The sequence below is a fragment of the Fringilla coelebs genome (assembly GCF_963513975.1).
Source record: "Fringilla coelebs genome assembly, chromosome: 16".
Classification (NCBI taxonomy): Eukaryota; Metazoa; Chordata; class Aves; order Passeriformes; family Fringillidae; genus Fringilla; species Fringilla coelebs.
Genome location: NC_140042.1, coordinates 14398299 through 14412145, shown reverse-complemented (window position 1 = coordinate 14412145; position 13847 = coordinate 14398299). Strand labels below are relative to the sequence as shown.

The following is a 13847-nucleotide window of genomic DNA, read 5'->3' as shown; positions in this document are numbered from 1 at the left end:
GCCCTGGCTGTGGTGTGGCCCAGGGTGTGGCAGCATCTCCCACTGCCGCTGCTGAGGGCCAGGCTGCCCCTGCCTGCTGTGACCCCACAGGTGCCCAGGGGGGTGTGGGTGTCCCAGGGGTTCCCTGTGTGGGAGGTGTCCTGGGGGAGGCTGCCAGGCTCTGCAGGTGCTCAGGCACGGGGAGAAGCAGCAGGGCTGCCCACACAGCCATGCCCGGCAAGAGACAGGGGTGCCACCTCCCACTCGGGTCACAGCAGGGATGTCCCTTCCAGCAGCTCCAGTGTGGCACAGCCAGACACCCATCCCAGCCTGGCCATCCTGGGTGGGCACTGCCCAGCACAGCTTCTTGCAGCCTCCTGCTCTCCAGCCAGGCCCTGTGGCTACTGTGGCCAGCAGCCCCTCTACCTGGCTGGTCACCACCTCACTGGGCACAGCAGAGCACTGGGTGGTCGAGCTTCCAGAGCTGCCATTTCTTCTTCATCTCGGACTTCACCTGCCATGGAGGGGAGGGAGAAGGGGCTTATTCATGGCTGTGCCCTCCCTGCAGGCACGGGGTGGGGTGGGGAAGCCGGGCAGGAGGTGCCATGGCAGGAACAGGGACAAGGACGGGGACTGGTACAAGGACAGAGCCAGGGACGTTACCTCCTTGTTGGCAAAGCAGTACAGCACAGCCACCAGGAAGCCCTGCAGGGAGAGCCAGCAGTGAGTCCCCCCTGTCATCCCTCTCCTGGGGCTGGGATGGGCTTAGGCTCCCCCCAGGCCACTCCTGGGTGTTTTCAGGGCTGGGGTCCCCATGGCACCGCAGCCCGGAGAGCACAGGAGGCAGCAGCACGCTCTCAAGGGCAGAGGCAGGGCCCCCCTTCCCATGGAAGTACCACAGGGGAGCAAGCTCAGAGGGAGCCCCTGACCTCTGCTCCATGGTGTGCCCAGAGCAAGGATTTGTTTCACTCCCACTCACCTGGAAGGAGTTGAGGAAGAGGGTGAAGAACACCTTGACGTAGCGCAGGATGCCCGTGGTTTGCTCGTCCGTGGCGAAGATGAAAACGACCTCGTGGATCCCGAAGAGGGGGATGAGGGTCAGGGTGGCTTTGGCCAGCCTGGGGGACAGTAAGGGGACAGTAAAACTCCCAGTTAATCCCAGGGCGGTCGTTGAAGGATGTGCAAGGTGGAGGAGAGGCCCGAGGAGGGGGTGTGGAGGTGGCATTATCCTGTTAGCCCAGACTGGCCCCGCCCCGCTCCCAGCCCACCTCAGCTTGTAGTCGGCGTAGCCCTTCTGGTTGGCCCGGAGCTTGGCCAGGATCACCTTGAGGATCCGCATGAAGATGAGCAGGTTGATCTGGGAGGGGGAGACAGGGCAGGGGTACATAGAGCCCAGCACCCCCACCCTGCCTGTGACACTCACTCAGCAGGAGATGGCACCCCCTGTGCTGCCGAAGCTGCTGCCACCCTTCCTCCCCTCCTGCCATCCCAAAATCCCGGCTACAAAGCAGCAGGAGCCACCCCCAGCCCCTTTCTCTGGAGTTCAGCACCCCAGCTTCTTTCATGAACCCGCAGAACCAGGGGTCAGCAAGCTGCTGAACTCCCTGTGCATTTGGGTGGTCCTTGCAGGCCAGCTCTCCCTCCTGGCCTCTGCTGGAAGCTTCCCAGGGCCAGGAGCCAGGGCTGAGCTGCTGCTGTCCAAACAGACCTGGGGCTGGCAGCTGTTCCCTACCAGGGAGGCGAGCAGGATGGGGATGCGGATGATCCACCAGTAAGCCATGTTCTCGTTCAGCGCCCAGCACCTGCCGGGGAGGAGAGACAGCCTGGGCTGGGGGCAGCATCATCCAAGAGCTTTCCAGCCCCAGCCAGGGGGCTCAGGGACCCTCAGCAGCCTCTGAGCATCCCAGCAGGACCCCCCTCCATCCATCCCTCCATCATCCATCCATCCCTCCATCCCTCCATCATCCATCCATCCCCCCATCATCCATCCATCCATCCATCCATCCATCCATCCATCCATCCATCCATCCCCCCATCATCCATCCATCCATCCATCCATCCCTCCATCCATCCATCCATCCCCCCATCATCCATCCATCCATCCATCCATCCATCCATCCATCCATCCATCCATCATCCATCCATCCTTCCATCCATCCATCCATCCATCCATCCATCCATCCATCCATCCATCCATCATCCATCCATCCTTCCATCCATCCATCCATCCATCCATCCATCCATCCATCCATCCATCCATCCATCCTCACTCACTCCGCGTTCTCCTTCAGGTACTTGGCGGCCATCCAGGGCACCACGAACACCACAGGGGTCCCTGCAAGTCACACAGCAAACCCTGTAAAACCAAGCACCCTCCTGAGCTGAGAAACCACCCCTGCCCTGGGGGGGACACCCAGGGTGGCAGAGCCCCCACCCTGCACCCTCCTGGGACGGTTGGGACCGCGGTGCCCCCGGGTGACACCGGGCGCTGTCCCCTCCCCGTGGCGCGCCCGGGTGGCTCCTACCCCAGCCCAGGTAGAGGTAGAGCCTGTAGTAATTCTTCTCGGAGAACACGGCCCCGATGAGCAGCTTGTAGAGGTAGACAGCTTCCACCAGGAACCAGTAGTGGTTGGCCAGGATGCAGTACTGCATCAGCACCTGCGCCGCGCGGCACCCCAGCGCTGCCTGCCACGGGAGAGCCACCGTGGGGCTGCCTGTGCACAGCTCACCACAGGCACCAGGCAGCCCAGGAGATCGTCCACGGCGGGGGTGGTGCTGCACAGGCACCCCAAGAACCCTGAGAGCTCCCCCATGGGCCCACAGGTGCCCTGAGGGCTCACCCAGAGGCTGCACAGGCACCCCCAGGGGCATGGGTGGCACCAAGGGCTCATCCCTCAGGTGCCACACAGGCCCAGAGCTCACCCAGCAGGTGCACAGGTATCCCAAGAGGTCACCTGCTGGGTCAGGGGCAGCACAGGTGCCCCAAAAGCATGTCCACCGTGTGGATGGGCACCCCGGGACCACGCACAGGCACCCCAAGACCTCATCCACCAGGTGCATGGGCAGCACTGGCACCCCAGCGCCCACCCAGCAGGGGCTGCACGGGCACCGACCCCCCCAGCCCTGCCCTGGGCGAGGCTCCCACGCTGTCCCCAGGTCCCCAGCCCAGCACTTGCCTCGTGGCTCAGCAGAGCCTCCCAGTCAGCCACCTGCACCAGCTCCACGCCCCAGCGCCGCTCCAGCAGCGCGTCCTTCACCATCACCGAGGTGGCGCGCAGCCCGAAGGAGGCGAACAGGTTGGCGTGGATGTAATTCCTGGTGCAGCGCAGGTTCCTGCAGGAGCGGGGTCAGGCGGGGCCGGCACAGCGGGGAGGGAGCAGGGCCGGGGCCGCGTCCTACCTGCAGGCGGTGAGGACGAGCAGGGCGGAGATGAGGGTGAGCAGAGACAGCGAGTACCCCACGGTGTAGAGCACCTTGAAGCTCACCATGAGCCGGCGGGCGCCTTCCTGCAGGGGAGCACAGCGCCAGGGAGCCCCGGTGGGTGCGTGTCCACCCCCGGCCGAGCTGCCCCGGCCATCCCCGCCGTCCCAGCGCGGTCCCACCTCCTCAGCAGTGACCTCCAGCTCATCCTCGCACTGGGAGTAGTCCCTCCAGGGCTGGCTGCCGTTCACTGTCACCCACTGGCCGTCGGTGCCACACCTGCGGCTCACCAGCCCGTGCTTCACTGCGGACACCAAGCACCGGCACAGTCCCCCAGGCTCCCCCGAGCCCTCTCCCGGGATGAGGGATCTGCCCCTGCTCAGCGCCCTGCTCCAGGGCAGGCATGGGCAGAGCTGGCTCTGCTCGGAGCCCCAGGCCTCCCCTCACCCCGGCTCTGCTCATGGCTCCCTCTGCCCCCGTCACGGGAAGGGAGGGGAGCCCTGAGAGCCTCTCCAGCCCCAGAACAGCTCAGCCCGGGCTTCCAGCTCGGGGATGGCAGGAGGGGATCCTCACCTTTCTCAAACCAGGGCAGGTAGAAGGGGCAGGAGACGTTGACAGCAGTGCCAGGGCTCCCATCGGGCCAGCAGGCGTACATGTCAAATGTCCTGTTACAGAACAGCCCTTCCAAGGGCAGGGATAGGGACAGGGACAGAGAAAGCCATTGCTCAGATGCTGGTGGCACAGACACACCGAGCCCTGATGTCCCAGCACCTCTGACGGGGCTGACGGACCCTAAATGGGCCCACGTGCCCTCAGCCCCGCAGGACACCCAGCCCTGGGTACCCATCTGACATGTGGAGGTCCTTGTCCGTCCCTTGGCTCACCCTCCGCGGGTGACAGAGCAGAGGGCGCTGGAGCGGGGTTAGCCCAAACCCTGGCTCCGTGTGCCCCCGCGCTGGCACGGCCGGTACCTGCCGGGTAGGGCTCGCTCGCCATCCTCCTCAGGCACTCGTCACGGTACCGCAGCCACTCCTCGAAGGTCTTCTCCAGCACCTTGGCCCCGCCGTGCTGCAAGCCCAGAGCCGGGTCAGAGCCTCCAGCGCTTTGACTGTCCCCATGAAGCGCTGCCACACCCCGGGGCTGCGCAGGAGCCCCGCACGGAGCCGCCCCGCGGGGCTCGGAGCCCGGCAGCGCCAACCCCGCTGTCCCGGCCCCAGCCCGACCCTCACCGGCACGGAGGAGAGGAGGCACAGCCAGGCAAGCCGGACCAGGCTCCGCAGGGATCCGGCTCCAGGCGTGTCCCTCATGGCCGCTCCCAGCCTGACCAGCGCTCCCAGTGCCGGGGGGCGTCTCAAACTGGGCCGGGGACCCCGATCCTGGGGAGAGGTGGAGGAACGGGAGCGGCTCGGCTCTGCCAGCGACTCGCAGCCGGTGGAGGCAGAGATGTGCTTCCCAAGCCAGCAGAGGAGAAGGCGCTGGGCATGTCCTGGGCTGCCACAGCCCCGGGTCAGTTCCCCGATGGAGCCAAAACCTCGGGGAGCGCCAGGCAGAGCAGCCAGGGTGTAAATGGATCTCACGTCTTGGATGAGCCTGCTCAGCTTCCCCACACCGCTGCCAGCCCCGAGGGGAGCAAACGCCACCGTGACAGCCGTGACAGCCCCAGTGCCACCCCAGCGCCTGGCACCCCTGGGTAACCCGGGAAGGGGCTGCAGGGACAGGAGGCAGCGACACCTCTCTGGGGTGCCCTGGGCCCCCACCCCCAGCCGGGCTGGGACCCCCATTCCAGCTGTGCCCCATCACGTCCCGCCCGGTCCCGGTCTCGGCTGGCACAGACCCCTCCCAGCCCGGCCGGGGGCTCGGGGGAGGAGCAGCTCCGCCACCTCCGGGGCTCCCCGCTCCTCCCGGGGCTCCCCATCGCTCCGGGCTGGACGATCCCAGCACGGACATCCCGGTTTGCTCCCCACGAGGGTCCCCAGCCGGTCCCGCTCGGTGCCTGCGGAGGTCCCGGGGCTCCGCCGCTTCCTCCGCCCGCTTACCTGGCTCCGCGGGACCGGCAGTCCCGGTGTCCCGCTGTTCCCGGTGTTCCCGGCAGCCTCGGCAGTGCCGGTATTTCTGGCAGCCCCCGAGTTCCCGGTGTTCCCGGTGTCCTGCTGTTCCCGTTGTTCCCGTGTTGCCGGTGTTCCCGCTGTCACGGGCAGCCCCGGCTCCGCGAGGTGAACGCGGCGGTGACCGAGCGGCGTCTGCGGCGGAGCCGCCTCCTGCCAGCGCCGTGCCCCGACGGGAGGGGGCTTTGGGGGGGCTTCGGGGGGAGTTCGGGGGCGGCACCGCCTCCCGGGGCTCCGGGTGCCCGGTGGGACTCGGGGGGTCCCGGCGCCGCTGCTCCCACGCCCGCGGAGCTCCAGCACGGAGTCACGGAGCCCCCCGGGAATCACAGGGGGATCGGGGTCCAGCCCAGCCCTGCCGGGGGTCCCTGACTGAGTCACACGGGGATGGGGGACCAGATCCAGGTCCAGCCCCTTCGGGAGTCCCTGGTGGAATCACACAGGGACAGGGATGGGGGTCCAGCCCTCAAACTGTGGGGCACAGAGACCAGACCAAGGATCCGGCCCCCCTCAGACCCCCCCAGAGCTCCTGTCCCTCCATCACACAGCCCCAGGGAAAGTCCTTCACCTCCCCGGCTCAGTGTCCCCCTGGCTGTCCCCCTGGGCTGGGTGACAGCCCCTGTGCAGGCAGGGTGGGTTGTGGGGGCCACCCTCCCCTGGGGACCAGGAGGCCCTGGGGACAGGAGTGGATCCAGCACAGGACACAGCCCGTGACATCCATCAGCCGGCCGGGGGAAGTCCAGGGGCAGGGACAAGCCATGGGACAAGCCTGGTGGCCCTGGTCGTGCTGCCTCCCCAGCACACGTGCTGGCAGTGGGGAGGGAGGGGTCTGTGCTGGGGAAGGTGACTTTGCCACCAGGGGAGCAGGAGATCTCCCTGAGGTCCCCAAATCACCAGTGCAGCCCCCCCAGGCTCCCTGTCCCTCCCAGGGCAGCTGTGCCTCCCTCCTGCTGCACTGCTGGTGCCCACCCTGCCCTGCAGCAGGGGGGGTTCATCCCCTAAGCTGGCTGAATGCTCCAGAAAACACATTTGTTTTGCAAAAATGAGATGTTTGCCTCAAAGCTGCTGCAGTGGAGCAGACACAGCAGTCAGAGGGATGAGGACTCACAGCTGTGGCTGCAGTGATGCGAGCAGTGTCTGCTTATTCCAAGTGACAAATAACGCCCTGGGGGAGCAGCCCAGGGAAAGGGTTTGCTGTTTGGGGGGAAAATGAGGCCTCAGGTGCCTCCCCCAGCACAAGCCAACACCAGGGGGTTTGCTCATTGACAGATCATGAACTTTGGACAAGAGCCTGGAGGACACAGGGAATGGCTCCCACTGCCAGAGGGCAGGGCTGGATGGGATATTGGGAATTAGGAATTGTTCCCTGGCAGGGTGGGCAGGCCCTGGCACAGGGTGCCCAGAGCAGCTGTGGCTGCCCCTGGATCCCTGGCAGTGCCCAAGGCCAGGCTGGGCAGGGCTTGGAGCAACCTGGGATGATGGAAGTGTCCCTGCCATGGCAGGGGTGGCACTGGATGGGATTTAAAGTCCCTTCAACCCAAACCATTCCATGATGCCACAGCCCTGGGGCACTCATGGGGGACGATTCCAGCCAGGTCCCCCTTCCCAGACTGACACTGCACACCTGCAGCCCACTGATGTCCCTGTGTGAACCCATCCAAAGGCAGCAGGAGCATGGGCTGGGCTCATCCCACAGGGATGCTGCATTTGGGGGGAGTCCAGGGCTCCAGCACTGGATGCCATTCCCCAGAGAGGAATCACAAACTCGGGATGTTATTGTCCTGGTGAGCTCCATCTGGATGGGATTGTCTCCCATGTCCCTGGAATGGGGACATGAGGAACGAGCTGTTCCTCTCCATATGGATGCACTTCAGGTGGGTCTCCATAGTGACTGCAGCACTCCAGGCACAGCCAGGGCCAGATCCTGATCCATGGGGTGCTCAGAGCCACGGGAGGAGGGGCTGGCACAGCACCCCACTCCCAGCAGCTGCTGTCCTGCCAGGGTGGGCTCGGCACACAGCTGTCATGGAGGAGACACCACTGGTAAATTGATTTATCCATTTATTAAAGGTGATGTTCACCATCAGAGCTGGGAAAATTGTCCTGGCGTGGTCTCAGGCACTGGAGCTGTTGGTGCTTCTTGGGCAGCCTGAGAACTGCAGGGGTTCTCAGGGAGAGAGGAGAGCATCCTCCAAGGTCCTGCATGGGAAAATCATGGAATTCTTTAGGTTGGAAAAGCCCTCTGAGATCATCGAGTCCAATGAGGCAGCACTGCCAGGTCCACCATTAACCCATGTCCCTAAAACACCACATCCACAAGTTTTTGGAACGCTCCCACAGATGGTGACTCCAGCACTGCTCTCAGCAGCCTGTTCCAGTGCCTGACCTCTCTTTCAATGAAGAAATTTTCCCAATATCCAATCCAAACCTCCTCTGGTGCAGCTGGAGGTCGCCTCCTCTGGTCCTGTCGCTGTTCCCTGTGAGAAAAGCCAGGGTCACTAAGGGATAAACACCCAGCCAGAGAACCCCCAGGGCTAAATCCCTTCCCCCAGCACTGTTACCAGCAGCAACACCTCCTGAAGGCAGCTCTCACTTTATCTGTCCATTACTGATGGGGAATCCATCCGTGTGCATTATGGCAGCATCTGCTAACCAAGGTGCTTTGCTCCCATCCAGAAGCAATCCGCAGGACAGAAGCACTCACCGACACATCCCGACTCCCACTTATGCAGCAAACTTCCCAGAAAAGGCTGTGGGAGAGAAATCCATCAGCGTGTGAGTGGCCAGGAAGCAGCGTGGGGAGGGACGCGGCTCCCCGGGGCTGAGCCATCTCCAGCGCTGCCCCTGGGGCAGCTCTTGGTGTTTTGGTCAGCATTGCAGAACAGGAGTATCTGTTTCCTTCTCATTTCCATCCCATTTCCATGCCATTTCCAGCTTGTTTCCACCCCCCGTGGCGATGACAGCCAGGGACCCCACTCCATCACACACAAAGGTCACTCCGAGCCGGTGTTCCCGCACGTCACCACATTCCCAGCGCTGATAAATGAGTGTTCCCGGCTCACAAAGGCTCTATTGGATTTGGCACTCGCTCAGAGCCCTCGGCAGCTGCGGTCCCTGCAGCAGCCCCCGGGCACTCAGGATGCAAACCGGGATTCAAAGCTGACCAGGTCTCCTCGGTTTCCATGTGGATTCTCGCCTAATTCACGCCGGAAGGTTTAAACGATGAGATCAAGAAGCTCTCTGAAATTCATCGCTATTCACATCCTGCCCCGGGGCCGGGCTCTTTGTCCCCTGCTCTGCCGAAGGGCCTTGGCAGGCAGGGCAGCATCCAAGGGTTCAGATACCGGGAATTCAAGGAGCAGACAATAGAATGCATCTTTATTTCCTCCCTGCCTGCTCAGAGCCTGGCTGCAGCTTTTGCTGTACCAACCCTGGGGCTGCAGCACAAGGAAAACCTGGCTGGAGCTCCTGGAGAGAGCCCAGGGGAGCCCAGGGAGATGCCCCAAGGGCTGGAGCCCCTCTGCTCTGGAGCCAGGCTGGCAGAGCTGGGGGTGCTCACCTGGAGAGGAGAAGGCTCCAGGGACACCTCAGAGCCCCTGCCAGGGCCTGAAGGGGCTCCAGGAGAGCTGGAGAGGGACTGGGGACAAGGGATGGAGGGACAGGACACAGGGAATGGCTCCCACTGCCAGAGGGCAGGGCTGGATGGGATATTGGGAATTAGGAATTGTTCCCTGTGAGGGTGGGCAGGCCCTGGCACAGGGTGCCCAGAGCAGCTGTGGCTGCCCCTGGATCCCTGGCAGTGCCCAAGGCCAGGCTGGGCAGGGCTTGGAGTGACCTGGGACAGTGTCAGGTGTCCCTGCTGACCCCCTCCAGGTGAGAACACTGCTAATTGTCATTTAGCTTAATCATCATTAAGCTGGGCAGGACCAGGGTTAGCCCCAGGTGAAATCACTAAGGGACATCTTCATCAGAGCCTCCCAGTGCTCCTCAGGGGGGTGGCAGTGCTTTGCCACCTCAGGGTGCTCCCCAAATCTCCCAGGGGAAGCTGGAGGATCTCCTCTGGGGTTTGCCAGAGCACATTTGCAGTCACCCCGAGGAATAAGTGGCTCTGTCCCCAGTGTGAGGGCTGAGCCCTCCCTCCTCCCAGCTCAGGGCAGAGAGGGGGAGCAGCCCCTCTGGCCGGGGGTGCCCCTCAGCTGCTCTGAGAACAGACGTGCTTTCCACACCTTTAATCTGTAAAACCAAGGGATCAAGAAGTTGCTCTGAGTTCTGGGTCTTTCCCAGCCTTCCAGCTGTCCCAAGTGTTGGATGTTTGCCACCTTGTGGGATTGTGATGGATGAAAATGTATTTTCAGCTGGACTGGAGCTAGCACTGCTCTGTTGTGCTAAGCAAAGCATTCAAGTCACTCAGACCTGCCAGGTGAGAGCTGTGCTCTGCATGTCCCTCCTGCCAGAAGGTCTGAGAGAGCTCCAGAAAAACTCCCCCCAAGTTTGCCAGAGCCTCATGATACAAAACCTGGCTCAGAGCTGGGATGGGGAGGCCCTGAGACTGGAGGCTCTGTGCTGTCCCAAGGCAGGATGCTCCAGGTGGGACTGCTGGAAGTCCAGCTACCACAGGAGATGTCAGGATGTGTCTCCTCCAGCATGATCTGGGTGATTTGGGAATCACTGAGAGCCCCCAGGCAGAGTGCTGCTGGGAAAGCTCCCTCCCCCTACTTTGGGCAAAATGAAGTGAAAAAGCCACTTGCCCAATTGTCAGGGACATATCTTATGAAAAATCCTTTCATTAGGACCTTTTCTCCTGAGAAGCTGAGAGGCCTCAGAAATATAAACAATTGTTATCTGCTGCTGTGGAATGCAACAGGTGCATCTGTGATTGGTCTCATGTTGTTTTTAATTAATGGCCAATCCCAGTCCAGCTGTCTCAGACTCTCTGGTCAGTCACAAGATTTTATTATCATTCCTTTCTAGCCTTCTGATGAAATCCTCTCTTCTATTCTTTTAGTATAGTTTAATATATCATTTTCTTTTAATATAATACATATCATAAAATAATAAATCAGCCTTCTGAAACATGGAGTCAAGATTCTCATCTCTGCCTTTTTGGGGTTGCCTGCAAATTCCACACCCAGTTCTTAGCAGTCCCTTGCACGTGTTCCTGCAGGAGCAGGGGGTCTGAGGCTGGGCAGCACCCTGGGCTCTGTGCTGCTCCTGCTGCTCTCCTGGTGCTTGCAGGGACGAGCTCCTCTGCTCAAACACAGCCCCCACTGGGGGCCCAAGTGTCAGTCACAGAATTATGGAATGGTTTGGGTGGGAAAGGACCTTAAAGGTCACCCAGTGCCACCCCTGCCATGGCAGGGACACCTTCCACTGTCCCAGGCTGCTCCAAACCCCAATGCCCAGGGGCACTGCCAGGGATCCAGGGGCAGCCCCAGCTGCTCTGGGCACCCTGTGCCAGGGCCTGCCCACCTTGGGCTTTTTCTGGCATCAGATTTCTGCACATTTACAAAATCTTTAAAATCTTTACAAAAATGTGGGGGTTGGGGTTGTATCTAGATCTGTCAATATACACCACGAGGTGGGCTGAAAATCCTGATGGATTTTTGTGCCTGCCAGGGCTGGCTGTGTGTGGTTTTCAGGGCCCATTAATCAGTATCAATTCAAAGCTGGGTAGTCTCTGGTAATTGCTCCTTCCACACCCACTCCTGTTCCTGCTGTTTCAGGGAAGCTCTGGGAGCAGCAGGACGGACCACACACCTCCTGCCTCAGCAGCTTCTGTCCTCCCCACAGAACTGAGATGGTTTTAGCCTCATTTTGGGCTCCTTCTGCTGGGCACAACCAGCTCCAGGATGACGTGGTGTTACTGTGATATTTTATGAAAAATCCCTTCACCAGGATTTCTTCTCCTGGGAAGCTTCAGCTTCTCCCTGTTTTGCTGCTTTGGAATGCGATTTGGAGAATTGTTTACCCAGCATGTGAATTGTTTTTAATTAATGACCAATCACAGCCAGCTGTGTCAGACTCTGAGTCTGTCTTGGGTTTTTATTATTGATTCTTGTTTTAGCCTTCTGATGTATCCTTTCTCTTTTCTTTAGTATAGTTCTAGTATATCATTTTCTTTTCATATAATATCATAATATAATAAATCAGCCTTCTAAGAACTTGGAGTCAGATTCTCATCTCTCACCTCATCCCTCAGAACAACACTGCAACAATTGGTGACCATAACGTGGCACAACTTGCTCAGAGGGTGCTGAGTACCATGGAGGGATGGGCTGTAATCAAACACATTTACTGATGACCCCAAGTCCTGCTCTGCAGCCTCCCCATCCTGGAGACCAGCCCAAATGGGCTTGGGATGAGTTTTGAGGATTATTCCCTTCTCTCTTAGTTAAGGAAACCCCAGGCTGGGTCCTGGGTTTGCTGGCAGTGTGATGTATTTTCTGGAGGTCGAGTCAAGAGAGATTTCTGGCTGAACACGTCAGCTCTGCTCATCAAGATGCCCAGACATCTTCATCAGGGGTGTTTTTTTGCTGTGACCACACATTTTCCTGCAGCTTAACAGCTGATGAATGCACCCAGCCTGCAGAGAAAATCTCTCTCCTGCCCAGGGAGCCCGAGATCCTCATTTCCCAACTGAGGGGGGATCATAATTCCTCCAATCCCATCAGAACTGCAGTGCCACAGGGCTGGCATTGAGGCTGTAAGGTCTCCCTCCAGCAGGTGACAAAGCTGAGGCACAGGGAGCTGCAGGGAGTGAGGCTGGGTTCATCCAGAAGGAATGGCTTCCCCAGGGCTCAATCTCAGAGCTGAGAGCAGTTTTGCACCAGGAAAAGGAGGTTCCAGGGAGGGGGTTATTTCCAGGTCAGGAGTGGCCCTGCTGTCACTTCTCTCTCCCTGTCACTGTGCCTGGCTGCTCTGCTGGGGTTCCTGCCAGGAGATGAAGCTGGATTTGGGGATCCCTTTGGCTTTGCTGGGAGCTGGGGCTCCACAGGGCTCACCAGTGCCATGCCCTGCCTGGGCACTGACCCCACTGCCTGCAGGTCATGGTTTGCACCATCTGCCAGCCCAGTGATCTCCCATCCTCTCTCACTCCCCATCCCCTGCCCAAAGCTCCTCCAGCACTTCCACTCCCAACCTTTCCCTGTCACAATCCTATTTTCAGGAGTTTTGAACACAAACCAGCTCCCCTCACCTTTGAATTGAGCAACACTTAATTCTGCTGCTGAGATCACAGCTTCTGCCAGCACAGGAACACAAAATTCCCAGACTGGCCCAGCCAGGGCTGTTTATCCAAGACTCCAAGTGCCCCTGAGAGCCCCCCTCAGAAAGGGGGGAAAGCCAGGCAAAGGCAGCACCTCCACAGGGAAGGAGTATTTGGGATAATCCTGGAAGAGCTCTCATTTCCACCCATTTGTGTCCCTAGTTTTGATGGCAGAGCCCAAATGCTGACTACACTAAATTACTGTGGATATCAAATACTTAACTTTGGGGAAAAATCCTCTAGAATTGAACTCAAGCCTAGACATTTTCATACAGTGGATGTTGCCCTTGGGGACATGGGTTAGTGGTGGCCTTGGCAGTGCTGGGAATGGTTGGACTTACCACCAAAAGGGTCACCAATTATCACCAAAGGGGTACTGGGGACAGACAAAGGTGACAGAGACTCCATCATCAGAAGGCATGAAAAGGCACTTTATTATTAGAAATTCACAGTTCTTACAGAAACAATGGTGGACCTAGGACCTGACTGGCCTTTAGGAATCTTCTCTCACATATTGGTCAAGAAGGGACAATTCCTTCTTGTAAACATCTCTGACAAACAGAGATTGCCTGCCAGCTGCAGAGATTGAGATAATAATTGTTTTAATGCTTTCTCTGAGCTTTCTCACAGCTTCCCAGGAAAATCCTGGAGAGAGCAATGTCTCCCTCTGTCCAGAGGGTTTGTGATTACCACAGGACTCAGTGATCTTGGAGGGCTTTTCCAGCCCTAATGGTTCTGTGGCTGAAATGAGTTAAATAAAGAGGTTGTGCCAAGTTTGGAGCCTGGGGAAGAGGAGGCCCAGGAGGGTTTGTGTCACCCTTTTGCTGAGCAGGGTTGTGTTTCCTCACCCATGGGCAGTGTTTTTCTGGGTGATCCTTATCAAAAAGGGTAAAATTGTGTGACTGTGACAGTGGCCTTCCAAAGCTGTCCTTCTTTGTCCTTGCCACCTTGGCTGGTTGTTCTCTGTGCCTTTCCCTCCAGGTAGTCCAAGGGCAAAAATGTTGGTGAAAAACACACCAAAGCATCTTGTGATCATTATGGGGCTCTTTCAAGTCGGGATATTTGATGAGAAAACAAAGATT

General features: G+C 59.5%; 1 protein-coding gene across 1 annotated transcript; it reads right to left on the bottom strand.

Annotated features, from left to right (window-relative positions):
* Window positions 1-421: 421 nt before the first annotated feature.
* On the bottom strand, window positions 422-4706 carry LOC311160030 (glucagon receptor-like; the record flags this gene model as incomplete). Its single annotated transcript, XM_084216477.1, has 13 exons — window positions 422-493; window positions 643-684; window positions 959-1097; window positions 1248-1336; window positions 1712-1781; window positions 2254-2314; window positions 2505-2660; window positions 3152-3312; window positions 3379-3485; window positions 3582-3703; window positions 3973-4080; window positions 4371-4467; window positions 4629-4706. The coding sequence occupies 13 exons, from the start codon at window positions 4704-4706 to the stop codon at window positions 422-424; spliced, it is 1302 nt and encodes a 433-aa protein (XP_084072603.1).
* Window positions 4707-13847: the final 9141 nt, after the last annotated feature.